Source organism: Loxodonta africana, chromosome 7 (genome assembly GCF_030014295.1).
Source record: "Loxodonta africana isolate mLoxAfr1 chromosome 7, mLoxAfr1.hap2, whole genome shotgun sequence".
Classification (NCBI taxonomy): domain Eukaryota; kingdom Metazoa; phylum Chordata; class Mammalia; order Proboscidea; family Elephantidae; genus Loxodonta; species Loxodonta africana.
Window position 1 is genome coordinate 30117415 of NC_087348.1, and position 23943 is coordinate 30141357.

The 23943-nt window shown below is 35.2% G+C and overlaps 1 protein-coding gene and 1 pseudogene across 1 annotated transcript; both read left to right on the top strand.

Moving 5' to 3' along the window:
- The first annotated feature begins 236 nt into the window (after positions 1 to 236).
- On the top strand, positions 237 to 1269 carry LOC111748972 (olfactory receptor 8K3-like; annotated as a pseudogene).
- Positions 1270 to 8698: 7429 nt separating this feature from the next.
- Positions 8699 to 10507, top strand: LOC111749287 (olfactory receptor 8K3-like). The gene has a single exon (XM_023542611.2). It carries the CDS (start codon positions 8910 to 8912, stop codon positions 9855 to 9857), a length of 948 nt encoding a protein of 315 aa, XP_023398379.1. The 5' UTR covers positions 8699 to 8909; the 3' UTR covers positions 9858 to 10507.
- The last annotated feature ends 13436 nt before the right edge of the window (positions 10508 to 23943 follow it).

The following is a 23943-nucleotide window of genomic DNA, read 5'->3' on the forward strand; positions in this document are numbered from 1 at the left end:
TTAACATGTTATTCATTTTTGTTTCATCTATCAATGTTTCAACCAATCTATTTAACACATATATGTGTATACGTGTGTGCAAAATTTGTGGAAGTTGTATATGTATTCAAATATCCTAAAATGAAAACTTTGAATTTACAGTAGACATACTGGCTTTGTATACTAAAAACCTACCAGATGATACTACATAAAAGCTATTGATGATGCTCAAGTCTCTTTCTACAATAGGTTTCTAGATGGACAAGCATAATCTAACAGTGCTGAATGAATTCATTCTGAAGGGAATCGCAGACCGTCCAGAGTTGCAAGCTCCATTGTTCGGGCTGTTCCTCATCATCTACATGATCTCAGTGGTGGGCAACTTGGGCATCATCATCCTCACCAAGATGGACTCCAAGCTACAAACTCCCATGTACTTTTTTCTCAGACACCTGGCTATCACTGATCTTGGTGATTCAACAGCTGTGGGACCCAAAATGCTAGTCAATTTTGTGGTCAATGAAAACACAATCTCCTATAATTTTTGTGCTATACAGCTAGCTTTCTTTATTATGTTTATAAATAGTGAATTTTTTATCCTGTCAGCAATGTCCTATGACCGCTATGTGGCCATCTGTAACCCTCTGCTCTACACAGTCATCATGTCACAGAGGACGTGTTAGGTGTTGGTTTCAATCACCTATCTCTACAGCACATTTGTTTCTCTTCTGATCACCATGAAGATTTTTAATTTATCCTTCTGTGGCTATAGTGTCATCAGGCATTTCTACTGTGACAGTCTCCCCTTGGTATCTTTGCTCTGCTCAAACACACTTGAAATCAAGTTGATCATTCTTGCCTTAGCAGCTTTTGATTTGATTTCATCCCTCCTAACAATTCTTGTTTCTTACATACTGATCATTGTAGCCATTCTCAGGATGAACTCAGCTGAGGGCAGACACAAGGCTTTCTCCACCTGTGGATCCCACCTGACTGTGGTGGTAGTGTTCTATGGGACTTTAATCTTCATGTACGTGCAGCCCAAATCCAGTCATTCCTTTGACACTGATAAAGTGGCTTCCATATTTTACACCTTGGTTATTCCCATGTTGAATCCCTTGATCTATAGTTTGAGGAATAAAGATGTAAAATATGCCTTACATAGGACTTTAGGACAATTATGCAATTTATTTTCTCAAAGGTTACTATACTACGATTCATAATTTATGTCATGGGCTTTAAACGTTTTTCTGTGTGCCTCCAAAGGGAATAGCAAGCACAAATGCACAGATTAGCTAAACATACATTTCTACCTTGCCTTCTACCACTCTACTAAGAGCTGTAAGTAGATTAATAAACAGAACAGTAAAAAGTATTGCCTTCCTTGAGCAGGAATGATGCACTATAAGCATAATAATTAAGAAATTTTATAGCATCTTAGAATGTGCTGGGGGTGATAGATTTTTAAAAAATAAAAGAAGATTAGTGAATATATTGTGTAGGACAGTGAAATCGTAGTAGATACAGGACAGGAAGAGTTTCAAGTATCTGGTGTTTTCCTCATCTAGTAGGAAAAAAAATGTATAAAGTATGTGTTTGTGTGTTTATGTATATGACTGCACATGCACACCTTCTGTTTTATTTCTCATTCTCTGCCCTGGGGTGGCTAATTCTGATTGGAAGAAGGCTCAGGGCAGTGGGATGATACGAAATACCCAGCCATCTGAATTTGCTCAAATGTCTGTTCTCTCAACCTTGAAATTCCTCTCTTTGATCATCGGTGCCTTTACTTTCATATGTGAACCCTTAGAACATGATTACTTTGTTACTATTTGTTATTATTATATTGTAATATTAATATAAAGAGTAACAAAATAAAGTTATTATGTTCACGAGGATCATCTCAGTACCTGGTTTTTGTCCAAAGCAGCCCATTTTTTTCTCTGTCAGTGGCTATATCAGTTAAGATAAATTTACTGAGGCCAGCCATAGAAAATTTGGGATGTTTTCTTTTTTTTTTTGTCCTGGATTGATATTGCTTCCTGATTGTGTGTTTTGTCTCATAAATTGCTATCCTTATCTCTCCAGAAAGCAATAATTACCCTTGTTTAGAAGTCATTTTCTAATTATATATCCTTGCATAAGAGGTCCGTACAAGGAGGGATATGATATATTTCCATGTATGTAGAGACTAGAAAACACACGGGAAAAATATATTTTATGAAGAGGTAACAAAATGGAAATTTAAATTTAAAATGCACCTCCTTCCCAACCAGTCCAAGTGGTTTGATTGAGAAATTCTTTAAAGTGTTTAGGGGGAAAAAAAATTAGCTATTTCTACACAAACTTTCCACAAAACCTAAGAGAAGGGTATATCTGCATTTTTATATGAGAATAGCTTTACCCTGATATCTAACTCAGACAAAGGCATTAAAAGAAAACAACAGAACACATGTGTGAAAAATCTAAGGGAAAATTTAAGAAATTGAGCCTGGCCATATGTAAGGTAATAGTACACCAAATTAGGTGTGCCCCAGGAATGTATTGTTATTTTACATTAAAATATCAATTAATAACATTCACCATAATTACAAATTAGAAATGGCAAACAATGTCATGTAAATAGATGTAGAGGAAATAGTTTTTAAAATCCCAATAATTGTGATAAAACTTTGACCAAATTAGTATTAAAATGGAGCTTCCTCAAACTGTTAGAGGGTACCCATAAACAACCTACAGCTACGATCATACATGGTTTGAAAGACTGAATACATTCTTAGTAAAACCAGGACCAAAGCAAGTAAACTTACTCTTTCCAAATCTATTCCACATTTTAGTGGATGTTCTAGGAGATACAGTATGTCAATAAAAACATAAATAAATAAATAGAAAGGATCTAGGTTGAAAAAGAAGAGAAAATTTGTTAATAGAGGACTTTTTTAATGTAAAAAAATCTAATAGACTCTACAATACAGTTATAGGACTAAAATGTTAACATTTATTAATAAATTTACTTTCAGCTTATTAGTTTTTTTTTTTTTTTTTTTTTTAAGGCTGTTTGGATTTTAAGTGGGTTTTCAATGACCCTATAGATACGTTTAGGAATTTCATCAATATAATACCAAATGCAAAATCCATAAGAAGTTTGACCACATGAAATATTAAAACTTCTCCTCTTTAAAAGACATTAGTATAAAAACAAGTTATATTCTGGGACATAACATTTTCAAATAATACAACTCATAAATGATCTGTGTCCATAATATACCCCCGCTGGCCCGTTGCCATCAAGTTGATTCCGACTCATAGCAACCCAATTTAAAAGAGTAGGACTGCCCCACAGGGTTTTTAAGCAGCAGCTGGTGGACTTGAACTGCCAACCATTTGGTTAGTCACCATTTCTTTAACCATAGGACTCCATAATATACACAGGGAGAGGTCTCACAACTCAAAAGCAAAAAAAAAAAAAAAAAAGAAAAGAAACAGTCCACAAAAATTACCATAAAAATGAACATTCACTTATCCAAAGGACACATATAGTTGGTAAATTAAGTACATAAAAACGTTCAGTTCATTATTCTTCAGTGAATTTCAAGTTAAAACCCTAATGACATGTCTCTATACATCTATTAGAATATCAGCTGTTTGGTAAATGTGTGGAGGAAATGGAGCATTCATAAACTGTTAGTGGAAAATTAAAATAGTGCAAATACTTTAAAAAATGATTTGTTTGAAGCATCAGGGTCTTAAAAATATGAATACAGTACTACCATAAAATTTAGCCATTTTACTCATATCTACCCAAGAGAAATGACACACTTTTCCGTATAAAGAAATATATACAAATGTCCATAACAACTGTATTTGTGATAATCAAAAACTAGAATGAAACCGAATGCTCCTCTCCCTGAGGACGGATAAACAGGGGTCTATTCCCGCAAGTAAACACCACTCGGTAATAAACCACTGAAATATTGTTACACGCAAATATATGGATGAAAAGCACAAATTGATAGATTGGACTTTGTCAAAATTAAAACAACCCACACTTAGACATTTATCCCAGAGGAATGAAAACTTATGTTCATGCAAAAACCCTTATGCAAATGTTCCCAGAAACATTATTTATAAGAGCTAAAAACTGGAAACAACTCAAAATGTCCTTCTGTGGGTGAATGAATGAATCCAGGTTTACTAAATCCATACATGAAATAACACTCAGCAGTAAAAAAGAACAAATTATTGATGTACACAACAGTGGGGATGGACCTCCATGGAATCACGTGAAGCTAAAAAAGTCCATCACAAAAGGTTGGTGTTGTTAACTGCCATTGAGTGACCCCAACTCGTGGCGACCTAATGTAAAACAGAACAAAACGTTGCCTGGATCTGCGCTGTCCTCACCCTGTAGGACAGAGTAGAACTGCCCCACAGAGTTTCACTATCATTGGAATGTGTGAATCCATTGTCGCAGCCACTATGTCAATCCGTCTCATGAAGTGCTTCCCTTATGCTCGTTGGCCCTCTACTTCACCGGATATGATGTTCTCCTCCAAAAACTGGTCTTTCCTGATGACATGCCTGAAGAAAGAAAGTCAGACAATGTTCTGTTGGAGGTAACAAAATATATACCACTAAAGAATTTTTGTTTTATTAGGTGTCTTCGAGTCGTCTGTGACTCATAGCGGCCTATAGTACAGAGTATAAATGCCCCATAGAGTTGCCTAGGCTGTGATCTCTAATGAGTGTGGATGGCCAGGTCTTTTCTCCCCGAATGGCTTCTGGGTTCAAACAGGCAACCTTTCAGTTAGCAGTGAGTGTTTGAACATTCTACCACAAAAGAGCCTTCCATTAAAGAATAACTCCCCCCTCAAAACAAAAAAAAAAACCAACTGTTGCCGTAGAGTGGATTCCGACTCATAGCGACCCTATAGGGCAGGGTAGAACTGCCCCATAAAGTTTCCAAGAGGTGCCTGGTGGATTTGAGCTGCCGACCCTTCAGTTAGCAGCTGTAGCACTTAACCACTAGGCCACCAAGGTTTCCCTATTAAAGAAAAGGCAAAAAAAAAAGAAAAGGCTATATTACAAATATTTACAATGACAAAACGTGGCAAAAAGATTTATAGCACAGTAAACACGTATTCATGGTGAAACGTTACACACAAAATATCCCACTTGAGGAGAGTGTGTTGATATGGTAGAGCATTATGTCAAGCACAGCAGAACATGTATCAAGGTGAGAAAGATGTTTTGGAATGAGGATTGGAAACAATGAGAAACATAAAATAGTGAAATATGATGGAAAATAAAACAAACAGGCAAAAAAACCTCAATAGACAGATAATGGAAATTAATTATGAAATGAGAAAGAAGGCTCACATTTCTGTTACTGAGGTCAAAAAAAAAAAAAAACCCTGAAAAAATTAGCAATAACAGCAACAATAGCAACAGCAAACAAGTGACACCTCACATATGCACAATGCATTAATTTTACTGAATTTAAATCTTTTAAATAATGCAATAAGAAAGTGTTTACTACTTCACATTGTCATCCATTTGAAGAGACCACTGCAGAAATGGGGAATATTGATAGTTTTGTTTTATAGATACAATGTATTAATCCTGATCCTTTGGTGGTAAAAACGGAAAGTTAGCAAGGAATAAAATGTAAGAATAGATGAAATAGATAAACACAGGTGTGCATACACACTTCATGAAGAAAACCTTGCTCACTGGTGAATACAAATTTTCCTGGACAATTAACAGACAACCCCAGGTCTTTTGTCAAGCTTTCAAATGCTTCAGGAACCAACAACAAATTGCTTGCCATCTCCTCAGGGAGAATCTCCAAGGCTGAAAAAAAAGGCTTTAAATTGTTCTCACCATGCCATGTTAAGAATCGCATGAGAGAGTCAAGAGAGAGGCTTCATTACAGGTAAAAACATAGACTGTTTCCATATTTTACCCAAATCCAGAAGGTTTCAGTGACACTTACAAGGTCCTACCTTTATTCAATGGCAAATTCATCGCAAAATATCAGGATTTCAGATTCAGTTCTATGTGCATTCTCCCCTCCTTTTTTCTTCAAATTATTTTTTTCAAATATTCTCACTTTGTTTCAGAGACTAAGTGCTCGTAAGCATCTTTGAAACATTGTCATTATACGGCTCAACAAAACACTATATAGTTGATATTTGAGAGCTATTTCCCAGCAACGTAAACACATCAAAATATTTATTTCTAATTTATCTATTCAACAATCCTAAAAGGAAGTGGCCATTTTGAAGATGTGGATAAAGAGATTAAATATCTTATTTGATAACCTACAGTGGAGGTATAACAAAGCCTATAGAATTAGTCAGTGCTCAAACATTTCAGGAGGTAGCATATAATCAGGAACTGATAGTACTGAATGAAGAAGTCTAAGCTGCACTCAAGGCATTGGAAAGAACAAGGCTCCAGGAATTGACGAATATTGATTGAGATGTTTCAACAAACAGAGGCAGCCCCGAAAGTGCTCACTTGACTATACCAAGAAATTTGGAAGACAGCTACCTCACCAACCGACTAGAAGAGATCTGTATTTATGGCTATTGCCGAGAAAGGTGATCCAACTGAATGTGGAAATTATAAAACAATATCATTACTATCATATGCAAGCAAAATTTTGCTAAAGATCATTCAAAAATGGCTGAACTGCCAGAAATTCAGGCTGTATTCAGAAGAGGATGTGGAACCAAGGATATCATTGCTGATGTCTGGTTGAAAGCAGAGAATACCAGAAGGATGTTTACCTGTGTTTTATTGACAACGCAAAGGCATCTGACTGTGTGGATCATATTAAATTATGGATAACATTGCTAAGAATGGGAATTCCAGAACACTTCATTGTGCTCATGAGAAACCTGTACATAAATTAAGAGGCAGTTGTTCGGACAGAACAAGGGGCTAGTGACTGGTTTAAAGTGAGGAAAGTGTGTGTCAGGGCTGTATCCTTTCACCATACCTATTCAAACTGTATGCTGAGCAAATAATCCGAGAAGCCAAACTATATGAAAAAGAACAGGGCATCAGGATTGGAGGAAGACTCATTAACAACCTGCATTATGCAGATGACACAACCTTGCTTGCTGAAAATGAAGAGGACTTGAAGCACTTACGAATGAAGATCAAAGACCCCAGCCATCAGTATGGATTGCACCTCAGCATAAAGAAAACAAGAATCCTCACAACTGGACCAATAAGCCACATCATGATAAATGGAGAAAAGTTTGAAGTTGTCAAGGATTTCATATTATTTGGATCCACAATCAACACCCATAGAAGCAGCAGTCAAGAAATCAAAAGATGCATTGCATTGGGTAAATCTGCCTCAAAGGACCTCTTTAAAGTGTGGAAGAGCAAAGATGTCACCTTGAAGACCACAGTATGCCTGACACAAGCCATGGTATTTTCAGTTGCACGATACGCATGTGAAAGCTGGACAATAATTGACACCTTTGAATTGTGGTGTTGGCAAAGAATATTGAATATGCCATGGTCTGTCAAAAGAATGAACAAATCTGTCTTGGAGGCAGTACAACCAGAATGTTCCTTAGAAGCAAGGATGGTGAGACTGTGTCTTACATACTTTGGACATGTTGTCAGAAGGGATCAGTCCCTGGAGAAGGACATCATGCTTGCTAAAGTAGAGGGTCATCGGATAAGAGGAAGGCCCTTAATGAGATGGATTGACAAAGTGACTGTAACAATGGGTTCAAGCATAACAAGAATTGTAAGGATGGCTCAGGACCAGGCAGTGTTTCATTTTGTGGTACATAGGGTCTCTATGAGTCCGAACTGACTTGACGGCACCTAACAACAACAACAACATACGTGCATGTGTCTATCACCGGGGATATTTCCCTGTATAAAGGCAAATAATCCCCTCCAGGATCCAGTAGATTTTCCTTGTGTTCAATACCTGTCAAGTGTACTGTTTCACTCTATCTCCTGTGGTAGAAGGGCTTTCATAGTACTATGTGTTGAAGTAAGGCATATTAAACACTTCCCTATATTTTGGGAATTTTCACTTTAGCATTTCTATAATGTAATTAACATGTGTATTATAATTTTTTAATCTCATTATGTATTTGTCATTATATAAATGACATTAGTAACCATTCATATATGAAACACCTAAAATTTTTAAATTTCTTTATTTTTAATTCATCTATATACTTGTATATGTGTGTGTGTGTGTGTGTATTTTTATGCATATCTAAATTTGGAGCCCTGGCGGCACAGTGGTTAAGAGCTCTATGGCTGCTAACCAAAAGGTCAGCAGTTTGAATCTAACAGTTGCTCCTTGGAAGCCCTGTGGTGCAGTTCTACTCCATTCTGTAGGGTCGCTATAAGTTGGAATCCACTCAATGGCAACAGGTTTTTATATTTAAATGTTTATGTATAAGTATGTATGTATCTATATCAGAGTTTCTCAACTTCAGCCCTATTGACATTTTGGGCTGGAAATTTTGTCATTGTGGGGAGTTGCCCAGCACATACTAGAATGTTTAGCAACATCCCGGGCCTCTATGAGATAGTAATAGTACCCTTCTCCTAGTTGGGACATCCAAAATGTCCCAGACATTGACAAATGTTCTTTGGGAGCAAATTTTTTCCCAGTTTATAACCAATTAGCTCTCTCTTTCTCTCCCTTTTTCATCTCTCCCTATCCTTCTTCCTCCACCTCTATCTCTATGTGTTGTTGTTAGGAGCAGGGGAGTCAGTTGTGGGAGATTGGTTTACCTTTAAATACTTACATTGGAAATTTGGATTTTTCTTATTTAGTATGCTGGCTTTGTATACTGAAAATCTACCAGATAATACTGCAAATGAATATGTGACTATGCTGATGTCTCTGTCCAGAATAGGCTTCCTGATGGACCAAGATGGACAAAGACAATCTAACTGTGCTGAATGAATTCATCCTGATGGGAATCACAGACCGCCCTGAGCTGCAGGCTCCATTGTTCGGGCTGTTTCTCATCATCTACGTGATCTCAGTAGTGGGCAACTTGGGCATCATCATCCTCACCAAGATAGACTTCAAACTGCAAACACCCATGTATTTTTTTCTCAGACACCTTGCTATCACTGATCTTGGTTATTCAACAGCTGTGGGACCAAAAATGTTGGTAAATTTTGTTGTGGGTGAGAACACAATCTCCTTTTATTTTTGTGCTACACAGCTGGCTTTCTTTATTGTGTTCATAACTAGTGAACTTTTTATTCTGTCAGCAATGTCATATGACCGCTATGTGGCCATCTGTAACCCTCTGCTCTACACAGTCATCATGTCCCAAAGGACATGTTGGGTGCTGGTGGTAATCCCCTATCTCTACAGCATGATTGTTTCTCTTCTCATCACCATAAAGATATTTGATTTATCCTTCTGTGGTTATAACGTCATCAGTCATTTCTACTGTGACATTCCCCCCTTGTTCTCTTTGCTCTGCTCAAACACACATGAAATTGAATTAATCCTTCTGGTCTTAGTAGCTTTTGATTTGATTTCATCTCTCCTAATAGTTGTTGTTTCTTACCTGCTGGTTCTTGTAGCCATTATCAGAATGAACTCAGCTGAGGGCAGGTACAAGGCCTTCTCCACCTGTGGCTCCCACCTGACAGTGCTGGTAGTGTTCTATGGGACTTTATTCTTTATGTACATTCAGCCCAAGTCCAGTCACTCTTTTGACACTGATACAGTGACTTCCATATTTTATACTCTGGTTATTCCCATGTTGAATCCCTTGATTTATAGCTTGAGGAACAAAGATGTAAAAGATGCCATACTTAAGACATGGGAAAAAATAAGCAATGTATTTTCTAAAGTTTGATGTAACATATGGTTCTTACAAATTACATTATGGACTTCAAACCTTGTCTGTGTTTTTTCCAATGGAAATAGCGAGCACAAATATATTCAACATATGTTCATAAATTGCCTTCTATGTGCCAGTTACTCTTCTAAGTGCTGTAAATGCATTGATTAACAAAACAGAATATTTGCCTTCCTTGAAGGGGAGAGGTGAGGTGGGTCACAAACATAATAATTAGGTAAAATTTATAGCATAGAAGAATATCTTGGGGTCCTATGGAACAGTGGTTAAAGTATTTGGATGCTAACCAAAAGGTCAGTGATTCAAAGCCACCAGTCACTCCATGGGAGAAAGAAGTGGCAGTCATCTTCCATAAAAATTTACTTCCTTGGAAACCCTATGAGACAGTCCTACTCAGTCCTATAGGGTTGCTATGAGATGGAATCTACTTGATGGCAGTAGGTTTAGCTTTATCAGAATATGTTAGAAACCGTGAAATCAGGCAAAGAGAGTGGATATGCTGAGTGGGAGTGGGAAAAATTACTAGGTACAAAAGTGGAGTTACAAAGATTCTGGTATTTTTTTCAACTCTTTAATAAACTTTGCAATGTCAGCATGTGTTTTAGTGTTTGTGTGTATGTTTGTGTAAGCCCTTGTCTTCCTTTTTATCCTTCCTATTCTTCTGAGGGGTGTATTAGATCTGGACCAAGTCGCAAGGAGTCTCAGTGTATGTGAAGATTTAAAGCACTCAATTATCCGAATTTACTCAAATGTTCCATTCCAGACCTTGGAGCTTCACTCTTTACTGGTTAAAGCCTTTACTTTTACATGGACATCTGTTAACTCAACATACCTTGCAACTTAGCAATCCACAGGGTCAGCTCTGCATCTGACTTTGTTTTAATCAACCCATTTTGCCTATATCAGAATATACATCAATTAAGATAAATTTCTTGACGGCCACCCTAGAGTTTCCTGGTTTTACAATTCTTTCTTCACAGGTTGTTCCTATTAAATAATCATATTTTTTGCTTCATGAGTTTTTATAGTTCCTTATCTATATGACAAAAAAAATTAAATGTTTATTCAATTATTTTTTGCTGTTTCCGTGGACAACAGGATATTCTATGATGAATTAAGTTTGCTGCCTTCTTTCACAGGTTTGGTATTCCTAAACTTTGGTCAATATTGATTATGCGCTATATTTTTATTCTCCCTGTTGTGAGAAGAAAACAGAGAGTTAATCCCATAGTTTGCAACATGCTGCATTTTCAATTTAAGTAAGGTCTGTTAAGTAGCAAGGATAGAGTTATCTTGCCTTATGGACAGTAGCTGCATGTTATTCCTCAAATTTTTCCATGTATTTTTTTTTCCTTTAAAATTTCTAAGATTTTATTGAAGCTACTAGAGTCTAAATTATTTTCTTGATTCACAGTCATGAAATAAAATCCACTTTGAAGCCAATGAAATTTAAATAAAAATAGTTAATTAGAATCTGAGAAAAAGGTGCATGTTATATTGTCAAGTGAACATAAATATTTTTAAAGGGTGAAGTAATTTGAAGGTTAAGATGGTCATAAGCACTACCAGGTAATAATATTTTACACTTATTGAATGCTATATTATAGTCATTCTTCAGGTTTTAATTAATTTAATCATCACAACAGCTCTGTGAGGTGAGTTCTATTAATATTTTCCTTTTTAGAAGATAAAATGGGGTTTCAGAGAGGGTGCATAAATTATCCAAGTTCAACTCATCAAGGATAAATAAGTGTCCATGTTCACAGAGGACTTAAGCATTACAGCCAAGTTTCAACCATGCACTAGCTCCAGTTTCCATGCTCATAACCTACCCCCCCGCAAAAAAAAAAAAACCAAGCCTACTGCTGTCAAGTCTATTCTGACTCATAGTGACCCTATTGGACAGAGTAGAACTGCCTCATAGAGTTTCCAAGGAGTGCCTGGCAGATTTGAACTGCTGACCTCTTCGTTAGCAGCTGTAGCACTTAACCACTGTGTCACCAGGGTTTCCATGCTCGTGACAGCTACTCTAAATTATCTCTTAATGTCAGTTTTCTGCTTCAGTGATGTCATTCCTGAGATGAAAAATAATAAAACTTCACTGTGACAGGTATCAGATTAAAAGAAGAGAAATAGTAGTGGAGTTTACAAAATAGTGAATACCTAGGACAGTGACTGGGAAAGAAAATAATTCAATAAAGACAATGAATTAATAAATTGATTCAGCAAGCTAATCCATTCATTTTGAATCTGTGACTTGCTCAAACCAAATAATGGACAGCCATCATGAAATGGATCCAGGACATAGTCTGGGCAGGTTTATAATAAATATGCAATGGGGAATGTCAGGAAGTTCAGCCGCTTTTTAAAAAGTAAAGACAGAAGTAGAATTAAGAGGCTTGTCAAGATGGAAGTTACTTCCTTACAAACGGAGATCTGTGAGATTTATTCTCCATCATCTTCTGCTTTTTGGACTTTGTTGCTGTGTAAGCTCAATTTTGGGGGAATTTAATTTAAGGACAAGATATTGGCAAATATATTGACTTGGACTTTGCTGAGCTACTGAACCAGTGAGAGCCATCAGGTCCCACTACTGAACTTGTTCTTTTTTTTTTTTTTAATAGAAATTAAACTCTCTTCTTTGAGATAATGTTTGAGTGATCCATTTGTTTGTTGAGTGTTTCATTGTATGCATGGGTAAAACATTACTAGATGATACAATGGGGAGAAGCAGAAGCACCACATTCAATTGCAAAGGTTGGGGACCATGGAATTTTATGTTGTGCCATTCATATAGATTAAGATGGGAAACTATGCAATATATTGTGCAATGCAATGATTAATGTAAACATCAAGAGCTCTCCACCATAGAAATTATACAGATCAAAAGGAGCAACATACCACACAAGGATATTCAGCAAATCAAAAATAAATAATATATATATTTATATATATTATGTGTGTAATATATATATTATATATTATGTGTGTGTGTGGGTCTAATATATAATTTAAACTAGAGAAAGTTACCAAGAAGCAGTCCACAAAAGCCAAAATATGGTCTTCATTATATCCTACCTGAATTTGGAGACCATCTCCAGAAGAGATTTGACTCATTGAGCACTAATAACCAAAGACCAGAAGAGTTGTGAGAAGATATCAAGGACATCATACATGAAGAAAGCAAAAGGTCATTAAAAAACAGGAAAGAAGGTAAAGACCAAAATGGATGTCTTTTTAATCACCTCATGTATATGAGAAAGACGGACAATATAAAACAGAAGAGAAGAATTGATACATATGAATTGTCGTACTGGCAACGACTATTGTATCTCCCATGGGCTGCCAGAAGAACAAACTAACCAGTCTTTGAAAAAATGCAACCAGAATACTCTTTAGAAGTGAGAATGGCAAGATCGAGCTCCCTTAATTTGGACACATTATCAGGAAAGATCAACGGCTAGAAAACGACATCATGCTTGGTAAAGTGGAGGGTCAGCAAAAATAAGGGAAATCCTCAGTAAGATAGATTGATACAATAACTGAATGATGGACTCAAACATACCAATGATCATGAAGGTGGCACAGGACCAGGCAACATTTCCTTCTGCTGTACATAAGGTCACAGTGAGTCAGAGCAGAATCGATGGCAATTAACAACAATGACTTTTCCCTAGAAGGCAAGTGCCTCTTGTTAATCCAACACTTCACCTCCTGAGAAGAGGATCTCCCCTTCCCAAGTCCTTTCCTTGACTTCCTCAGCTCCAGCTTTTCACTATGACTTCTCATTCTGCATCTCTGACCATGACCATCATAATTACCCCTTCCACTTGGTTACAAACAAAAAACACTAAGTTTTTGACACAAGAAATACACTAAGGTATTATGAGCATTAAAAAAAAAAAAAAAAAAAAAAAAAAACCTTTTTGTTTAACTCTACCGAGATATTGTTGTGTTGTTCCTAGGTGCCGTCAAGTTGGTTCTGACTCATAGCGACCCTGTGCACAACAGAACGAAACACTGCCCGGTCCTACGCCATCCTTACAACCGTTGCCACGCCTGAGCTCATTGTTGCAGCCACTGTGTCAATGCCCCTCCCTGAGGTCTTCCTTTTTTCCGCTGAACCTGTACTTTGCCAAGTATGCTGTCCTTCTCCAGGAACTGATCCCTCCTGACAAATTGTCCAAAGTATGTAAGACACAGTCTCACCATCCTTGCTTCTAAGGAGCATTCTGGTTGCACTTCTTCCAGGACAGGTTTGTTTCTTCTTTTGGCAGTCCATGTTAGATGTCCCAAAAACTTCAGATTTGTTTGCTTTGCTAATAAATACAAAGGAGAAAATTAATTATGGACCAGCCCACGAAATTTTTTTTTTATAATTTTACTCATTTTCCTCCTTTTTATTGTCATAATAACTATTTTCTACAATGTTTAAGGCAATTTATGCCTTACTCCCTGAAAAAATTAACAAAACTTATACTACAAACATAATAAGGATTATGCATCATGACCAAAGGAGATTTATTTTGAGAATGCAAGGCAAGTTTAACATTTAAAGATCAATAAATCCAATTTGCTATATCAACAAAATAAAGGAGGAAAAAATAAATGATCATCTACTTCATGCACAATATAGTTGACAAAACTTCCTATCCATTCATGAAACAAAAATGAATGCTCAGGAAACTGAGAATACAAGGGAATTTTATTAAAAAATGATAACAGATTATCTATAAAAACCTAGAGCTGACATCATACTTAATCTTGAAAAGATTAAATATATTACCCCACAGGAAAAAAAACAAGGCTAGGATGTTTGCTCTTACCACATCTATTTGACAGCATAATGGAGGTACCACTCTGGGCAATAAGGTAAGAAAAATAAATAAAAAGACTTATTTGAAACAAAGGAATACAATCACATCTGTCTGAAAGTGACATGATTGTTTCTGTAAGAAAAGAATCTGTGAAAGTTATTAGAACTAATAATTTATGATACCAGTGTCATAATCTGCAAAGTCAACATTCATAATCAAATTGTATTCTGCATACTACCAATCAACAATTGCAAGCTTAAATAAAAGTATAATTTACAATAAATCAAAAAACATGCAATATTTAGATATTAATTAAACAAACATTCAAGATTGGCATGATAGAAGCTACAAAACACTGATTAAAGAAATCAATGACAAACGTATGGGGAGATATAACCTGCTTATGAAATGGAATGCACAATATTTTGAAGATGTGAAACTGATCTAGAGATTGAGCAAAATTTTGAAGAAATCCCAGCAGAAGAAATAAATAAACTGATACCAAAACTTAACTGAAGGGCAAAGAAACTAGAATAGCTCAAACAATTTGCAAAAAAAAAAATTGGAAGACTTAAAGACATACACATTATATTTCTTATTATTATTGGGTAAAAAAGAGTAAAGTAAAGTGGAAGCTAACTATTAAAAACATAAAAAATAATTACCAAAGATAAAATAGTCACAGAAGTAGAAATATAATCCAAGACTTCAAAAGAGATTGAGAAAATTGATATATTATTGACTGTGTTCAGTTTCATACATTAATTCTTGCAGTACCTAAGAACATAATACTTGTGAGGGTCACAGATAATAAAGTATTTTACTGTTTTTATCAAAGTCTGAAGTTCTTTATTCTGTATGTGCATTTCCATTATGAATTACTAATTCTCACCAACAAATAAGGCCTAAGATGAAGAAAAAGAAAATTTTTACCAACTTCTGCTGTCTGAAATTGAATAAACATGCAGTCTAGATGCATTGATAGCTACTAGTGATCGAAATGTGGTAGTTGGAAGCAAGGAGGAAGGAACAGTAGTTGGAAAATTTGCCCTTGGTGATAGAAACAACTTGGGAGATTGTATGATAAAATTTTCGGAGACCAAAGACTTGTTCATTGCAAATAACATTTGTTTTACAACATGAACGGTGACTACACATGTAGATCTTGACAGATGGAAAATACAGGAATCAAATAAAATACATCTGTGGAAAGAGACAAAGAAAAAGCTCAATAACATCAATCAAAACTAGGTTGGAGGCCGACTTTGGAACAGACCATCAATTGCTCATAGGTGGGTTCAAGTGAAAGCTGAAAAAAATTAGAACAGCCCATGAAAGCCAAAGTATGACCTTGAGTATATCCCACCTGAATTGAGAGACCGCCTTAAGAACAGATTTGACTAACTGAACACTAAAGACTGAGACCAGGCAAGATTTGGGATGAATCAAGGACATTATACTTGAGGAAAACAAAAGGTCATTAAAAAGATGAGAAAGAAAGAAAAGACCAAAATGAATGTTAAGAGAGATTGAAAGTTGCTCTTGAAGGTCAGGTAGCTAAAGCAAATGGAAGAAATGATGAAGTAGAAGACATGAACAAAAGATTTCAAAGGGCAGCTCAGGAGGACAAAGTAAAGTATTTAAATGAAATGTGCAAAGACTTGGAGTTCAAAAACCAAAAAGGAAGATCATGCTTGGCTTTTCTCAAGCTGAAAAAACAATAAAAAAATCAAGCATCAAGTTGCAATTTTGAAGGTTTCTATTTTTTTTTTATGAGCAAAATACTGAACTACGCAGAAAACACCAAAAAAAAAAAGGAAAAAATACAGAGTCACTGTCCTAAAAAGAATCCATCAGCATTCAAACATTTCAAGAGGTAGCACGTGATCAAGAATAGATGGTATTGAAGGAAGAAGTCAAAGTTGCACTGAAGACACTGGCCAAAAACAAGGCTCCAGGAATTGAAGAAATACCAGCTGAAATGTTTCAACAAAATAATGGCACATTTTTATGTCAAGAATATTGGAAAGAAGCTGCCTAGCCAACTGATGGGAAGAGATCCATATTTTTGCACATTTCAAAGAAAGGTGATGCAACAGGATGCAGAAATTATCAAACAATATCATTAATATCACACACAAGCAAAATTTGGCTGGAGAGCATTCAAAAACAGTTGCAGCATATACAACAGCGAACTGACAGAAATTCAAGCTGGATTCAGAAGAGGACATGGAAGGTGCGATATCATTGCTGTTGTTAAGTGGATCTTGGCTGAAAACAGAGAATACTAGAAAGATGTTCACATGTGTCTTATCTGACTGTGTGGATCACAACAAACCATGGATAACACTGAGAAGAAAGAGGGTTCCAGAGCGTTTACTTGTGCTCATTTGGAACCTGTACATAGACCAAGAGACAGTTGTTCAAATACAGCAAGGGAATAGTGCCAGGAGTAAAGTCAAGAAAAGTGTGCATCAGGGTAAGTAATGAGGATTTGAATCACTTACTGATGAAGATCAAAGACCATAGCCTTCTGTATGGGTTGAACATGTTAAAAAGCAAAGATGTCACTTTAAGGACTAAGGTGAGCCTTATCCAAGCCATGGTGTTTTTAACTGCGTATGAAAGCTGGAAAATGAATAAGGAAGACCAAAGAAGAATCGGTACCTTTGAAATATGGCTTTGGTGAAGAATATTGAATACGCCATGGACTACCAGAAGAATGAAAAAGTCTGTCTTAGAAGAAGTACAGTCAGAATGTTCATTAGGAGCAAAGATGGTGAGACTGGGCCCTACATACTTTGGACATGATGTCGGGAGGGATCAGTCCCTGGAGAAGGACATCATGTTTGGTAAAGTAGAGGGTCAGCGGAAAAGAGGAAGACCCTCAAACAGATGGGTTCACACAGTGGCTGCAACAATGGGCTTACACATAACAAGGATTGTAAAGATGGCACAGGACCGGGCAGTGTTTCGTTCTGTGGTACATAGGGTCACTATGAGTTGGAACTGACTCGACAGCACCTAACAACAACAATATCTTTACATGTATATATCTAGGGATGTTTTCATGTATAAAGACAAATAATTCTCGTTGTGATCAATTACATATCTATCCAGTTCTTGTCAAGTATATTGGCTTATGAGTTTTCATAAGATAATATTTTGAGGTAGAAGATTCAAAATGAATCCACATATTATTTTAGGAATATTAAAAAGACAAGTTTTCAGAAGAGTACAATAATCATCCATGTACCTGAAGGTTTAATATTTTATTAATTTTTGTTTCTTCTATCAATTTATCCATGAATCTAATATGTGTAGGTGCATATGTGTGTAAAATTTGTGGGAGGGGAGTATATATTCAATACTCTAAATTGGAAGGTTTGGATTTGTATTATTCACACTGGCTTTATATACTAAAAATCTACCCCATGCTACTACATCAAACTATTGGTGATGTTGATGTCTCTATCCTGAACAGGTTTCTTGATAGACCTCGAAGGACAACACAATCTATCTAACAGTGCTGAATGAATTCATTCTCTTGGGACTCACACACCACCCTGAGCTGCAGGCTCCAGTGTTTCGGCTGTTCCTTACCATCTACATGATCTCCATGGTCAGCAACTTGGGAATCCTTATCCTCACCAAGATAAATTCTAGTCTACAAATGCCCATGCACTATTTTTACAGACACCTAGCTATCACTGCTCTTGGCTGTTCAACAGCTGTGGAACCAAAATGTTAGTAACTTTTGTTGCAGATGAAAATAAATCTCACATTATTTTTCTGCTGCACAGCTAGTTCTCTCTATAATGTTCATAATTATTGAAGTTTTCATTGCATCAGCAATGTCCTATGATCACTATGTGGCCATCTGTAACCCTCTGCTCTATATAGTCATCATGTCATGAAGTTCAAATTGGGTGCTGATGGCAATCTCCTATCTAAACTGCACGTTTGTTTCTCTTCTGGTCAACATAAAAAAATTTAATTTATCTGTCTGTGGCTATAATGTCACCAGCCATTTCTATTGTGATGGTCTATTTTTGTTGTCTTTGTTCTTCTCAAACACACATGAAATCAGATTGATCATTCTCATCTTAGCAACTTTTGATTTGATTTCATCCCACTGATAGTTCTTGTTTCTTACTTACTCATTATTGTAGCTATTCTCAGGAACTAGTCAGGTGAAGGCAGGCACAAGTCCAGTCATTCCTTTGACACTGATCAAGTGGCTTCCATATTTTACACCCTGGTTATCCCCATAGTGAATCCCTTGAACTGTAGTTTGGGGGTTAAAAAGGTGAAATATGCCGTACATAGGAATTTGGGCCAAGTATGCAATATATTTTCTCAAAGTTCACTATACCATATCATTCATATAAATTACATTATGGGCTTTAAACTTTTTTTCCTGTGTACCTCCAAAGAAGATAGCAAGCACAAAAACACTGATAAGTTCAGTATGTATTTCTATATTGCCTGCTACCAGTCACTCTACTAAGAGCTGTAAATAGATTAGTAAATAAAACAGTAAAAAATATTATCTTTCTTCAGCAGGAAAGATACATTAAAGCATAATAATTAAGAAATTATATAGGATATTAGAAGGTGGTTAGGTAGTGACAGATTAAAAAAGAAAAAAGAGTAAATATGCTGATATTAGTAGGTACAGAAAGAATTCCAATTATCTGGTATTTTCCTCACCCAGTAGGAATAAAAAAAATTGTAAAAAAGTATGTGTGTATGTGTGAGTATGTGTGTGCATGTCCCTGTGTGTGTGCATATGAGTGTGTGTGCATGTGTGTGTGCAAGGCCATATACCTTTTGTTTTGTGCTCCTTCTCTGCCCTGTGGTGGCTAATTCTGACTGAAAGAAGGCTCAGTGCAGTGAAATGATTTGAAGTACTCAGTATCTGAATTTGCTCCAATGTTCACTTTCTGAACCTGGAAATGCCTGCCTTCATCATCAGTGCTTTTACTTTGATACATGGGCCCTTAGAGACTGTTTACTTTGTTATTTATTATTATTATAATATTGTAATAGTAATAGAAACAGTAACAAAATAAAGTTATTATATTCAACAGGACCAGCTCTGTATCTGGTTTTGTCTACATCAGACCATTTTGTCTGTATCAGTGGATATGCCAGTTAAGATAAATATATTGAGGTCAGTCATGGAAGTTTCCAGGTTTTTCTTTCTTTCTTTACTGGATTGATACTACTTATTAATTGCACACTTTTATCTCATAGGTCCTTTTCCTTATCTCTCTATAAAACAGTATTTACTCTTTAGAAGTGATTTCCTAATTGTTTATGTGTCCTTGCATAAGAGATCTATTATATGATAGGTTGTGTGCCTTGTGCTTTATTTAGCTAAATTTTCTCAAAATTGGGTGATATGAGTGTGAACTATACTTTCACCAGGATCTATTGCTTGAATTTTGATTATTCTACTTGGAGAAATAAAAGGAGTTCATCCCATAGTTTGGACTATGCTGTGTTTATCGTGAACGAGGTACGATATATGTCATTTTACATATTTGCCATGATTTATGGACTTAGTTTTTCTATTTTGCCTCCTAAATTTCCATGCATATTTTCTTATTTTTAGTCTTTTTCAAAAAATTAGCAATGAGAAAAAATAAAGTAATTTTTATATACACTAAGGTTGTCTATAAAGAAGAAATGCAATCTGAGTTTTAGAATAGGACCATACAAGGAGGGGTATGATATAGTTCCATGTATATAGAGACTAGAAAACACATAAGAAAAAAAAATTAGTAAAGACAATAACAAATGGAAATTTAAATTTAAAGTACTCCCCATTCCCAGTCAGGTCCAACGGCTTGATTGGAATATCGTATTAAGTGTTTAGGGAAAAAGAATTAGCCTATTCTACACAAACTCTTCCACAAAACTGAAGAGGAGCGTATATTCCTATTTTCAACATGAGAATAGCTTTACCCTAATATCAAACACAGACAAAGACATTAAAAGAAAACAACAGGAACATATGTGAAAAATCTAAATAAAAATTTAAGAAATTGAGTCTGGCAATATGTAAAGGCAATGGTCCACCAAATTAGGTGTACCCCAAGAATGTATGAATAGTTTTATATTAAAAAATCAATTAATGACATACACCATAATAAGAAATTAGGAATGACAAACAATGCCATATAAATAGGACAGAAACATTTTAAAAGTCCCAATAATTGTGATAAAACTTTGAGCAAACTAATATTAAGGTGGAACTTCCTCAAAGTGATAGAGGGCACCCATGAACAACCTACAGTTACCACCACACTGATATGAAGGACTGCATACGTTCTCAGTATGACCAGGAACAGAACAAGTAAATCTACTCTTACCAAATCTACTTGACATTTTAGTGGACATTCTAGCCAACACAATAAGGCAATAAATAAGTAAATGGAAGGTATCCAGATTGGAAAGGAAGAAGGGAAACTTTTTTTTATGCTAGATGACAGGATTTTTATATAATAAATCTAATAGAAAATATGATAGAACTAGAGAATTAAAAAGTTAACAGTGTTTATTTGTAAATTTACATTCAGCTTACTTATTTAAAAAAAGAAGCCTGTTTGGATATTAAGTGGGCTTGCATTGACTATATAGATACATTTGGAAATTTTAAAGCTTCTACTCATTACAAGACACTTATATAAAAACAAGTTATCTTCTGGGAGAAAATATTTTCAAATAACATATCTCATAGATGACATGTGGTCATAATATATATCCCACCCAACCGACCCACAGCAAAACTCAAAACACAAAAGAAAAGAAAAGAAACAATCCACAAATATGGTCAAAACAAACAAACAAACAAAAACCCAAAAATAATGTTTCCAATGAACATATTCAGCTGGCAAATAAGTGCATAAAAATGCTCAGCATCATTATTAATGAATTTCAAGTTAAAACACTAATGATATAACTCTATACATCTATTAGAATATCAGGTATTTGGTAACTATGTGGAAGAACCAGAGCCTTCATAAACTGCTAGTGGAAAGTTAAAAAGGTGTAAATACTTTAAAAAATAATTTGTTTTAAGCATCAGGGTCTTAAAAAGCTGAACACAGCTTTAATATAAAATTTAGCCAATTTGCTTATATTTATGCAAGAGAAATGACAGCATTTTTCCTTATAAATCCATGTATACAAGTTTCCATAACAATTTTATTTGTAATACTAAAAAAATAAAATCACCCCCAATGTTCATTTACTTAAGAATAAATCAATAAACTGTAGTATATCTAAGCAAGTGAATATCACTCAATAATAAAAACTACTAAATTATTGGGACATGCAAATATATGAAAACAATAAACTGATAGATTGGACTTTGTTAAAATTAAAACAACTCTCACTTAGATATTTATACCAGAGAAATGAAAACTTATGTTCATAAATAACCCTTAAACAGATGTTCATAGAGACATTATTTACAATAGCTAAAAACTGGTAACAAGCCACAATGTCCTTTTATGCATGAGTGATTAATCAAACTGTAGTAAACCCATACATAAAAAAATACTCAGCAGTAAAAAGGAACAAGTTATTGATGCACACAACAGTGTGGATGGATCTCAATAGAATTCTGTGAAGTGAAAAAAATTCATCTGAAAAGGTTGTTGTTGTTGTAGCTGTCTTTGAGTGACTCCAACTCGTGATGACATTATGTAAACCAGAAAAAAACATTGCCTGGCCTTGTGCTATCCTCTCAATCATTGGTATGTTTGAGTCCATTGCTGTAGCAACTGTGTTAATCCATCTCATAGAGGGCTTTCCTCATTCTCATTGGCCTTCTATTTTATCAAATATGTTGTTCTCCAGCAACTAATCTCTGCTGATGACATGCCCAAAGCATGAAATTTGAACAGTGTTCTGTTGGAGACAAAAAAAGATCTCCCATTAAAAATTTTTGCTTTGTCAAACTTTAACAGAATACAAAAATTGAAATATTACAAAGCATCTTCTTTATGGATCATAAGGCATAAAAGTAGAAATCAATAACAGGAAAAGCAGGGAAAAGAAATCAAACACTTGGAAACTGAACAACACCATGCTCAAAAATGAATGGCTTATACAAGAAATTAAGGATGGAATAAAGAAATCCACAGAATTCAATAAGAACAAAACATTTCCTATGAAAACCTTTGGGACATAGCTAAAGCAGTGTTCAGAGGTCAATTTATAGCAATAAATGCACACATCCAAAAAGAAGAAAGGGCCCAAATCAAAGAATTATCCCTACAACTTGAACAAATAGAAAGAGAGCAACAAAAGAAACCCTCAGAAACCAAAAGAAGACAAATAATAAAAATTAGAGCGGAATTAAATAAAATAGAGAACAGAAAACAATTGAGAGTTAACAAGACTAAAAGCTGATTTAAAAAAAAAAATTAACAAAATTGATAAACCATTGTCCAAACTGACAAATGAAAAACAGGAGCAGAAACAAATAACCTGAATAAGAAATTAGATGGCTGATATCACAACAGACCCAACTGAAATTAAAAGAATCATATCAGTTTACTAAGAAAAATTGTACTCTAACAAATTTGAAAACCAAGAAGAAATGGATGAATTTCTAGAAACACACTACCTACCTAAACTAACACAAACAGAGGTAGAACAACTGAATAAAACCATGACAAAAGAAGAGATTGAAAAGGTAATTTAAAAACTCACAACAACAAAAAAGGCTTGACCCTAATGGCTTCACTGGAGAGTTTTACCAAACTTTCAGTGAAGAGTTAACACCACTATTACCAGCATAGAAAAGGATGGAATACTCCCAAACTCATTCTATGAAGCCAGCATACTCCTGATATGAAAAACAGGTAAAGACACCACAAAAAAAGAAAATTACACACCTATATCCCTCATGAACTTAGATGCAAAAATCCTTAACAAAATTCTACCCAAAAGAATTTAACAACATATTAAAAAAAAAAAACTTCACCATGATGAAATGGGATTCATACTAGAATTGCAGGGATGGTTTTACATTAGAAAAACAATCAATGTAATCCATCATATAAATAAAACAAAAGACAAAAAGTACATGATCTTCTCAATTGAAACAGAAAAGGCATTTAACAAAGTCCAACACCCATTCATGTTAAAAACTCTCAGCAAAATTAGAAAGGAAATTCCTCAACATAATAAAGGGCATTTATACAAAGCCAACAGCCAACATTATCCTAAATAGAGTCTGAAAGCGT

Coding starts and splice junctions, on each gene's coding strand:
- LOC111749287 (XM_023542611.2), top strand. CDS start 8,910: ATGGACAAAGACAATCTAACTGTGCTGAATGAATTCATCCTGATGGGA.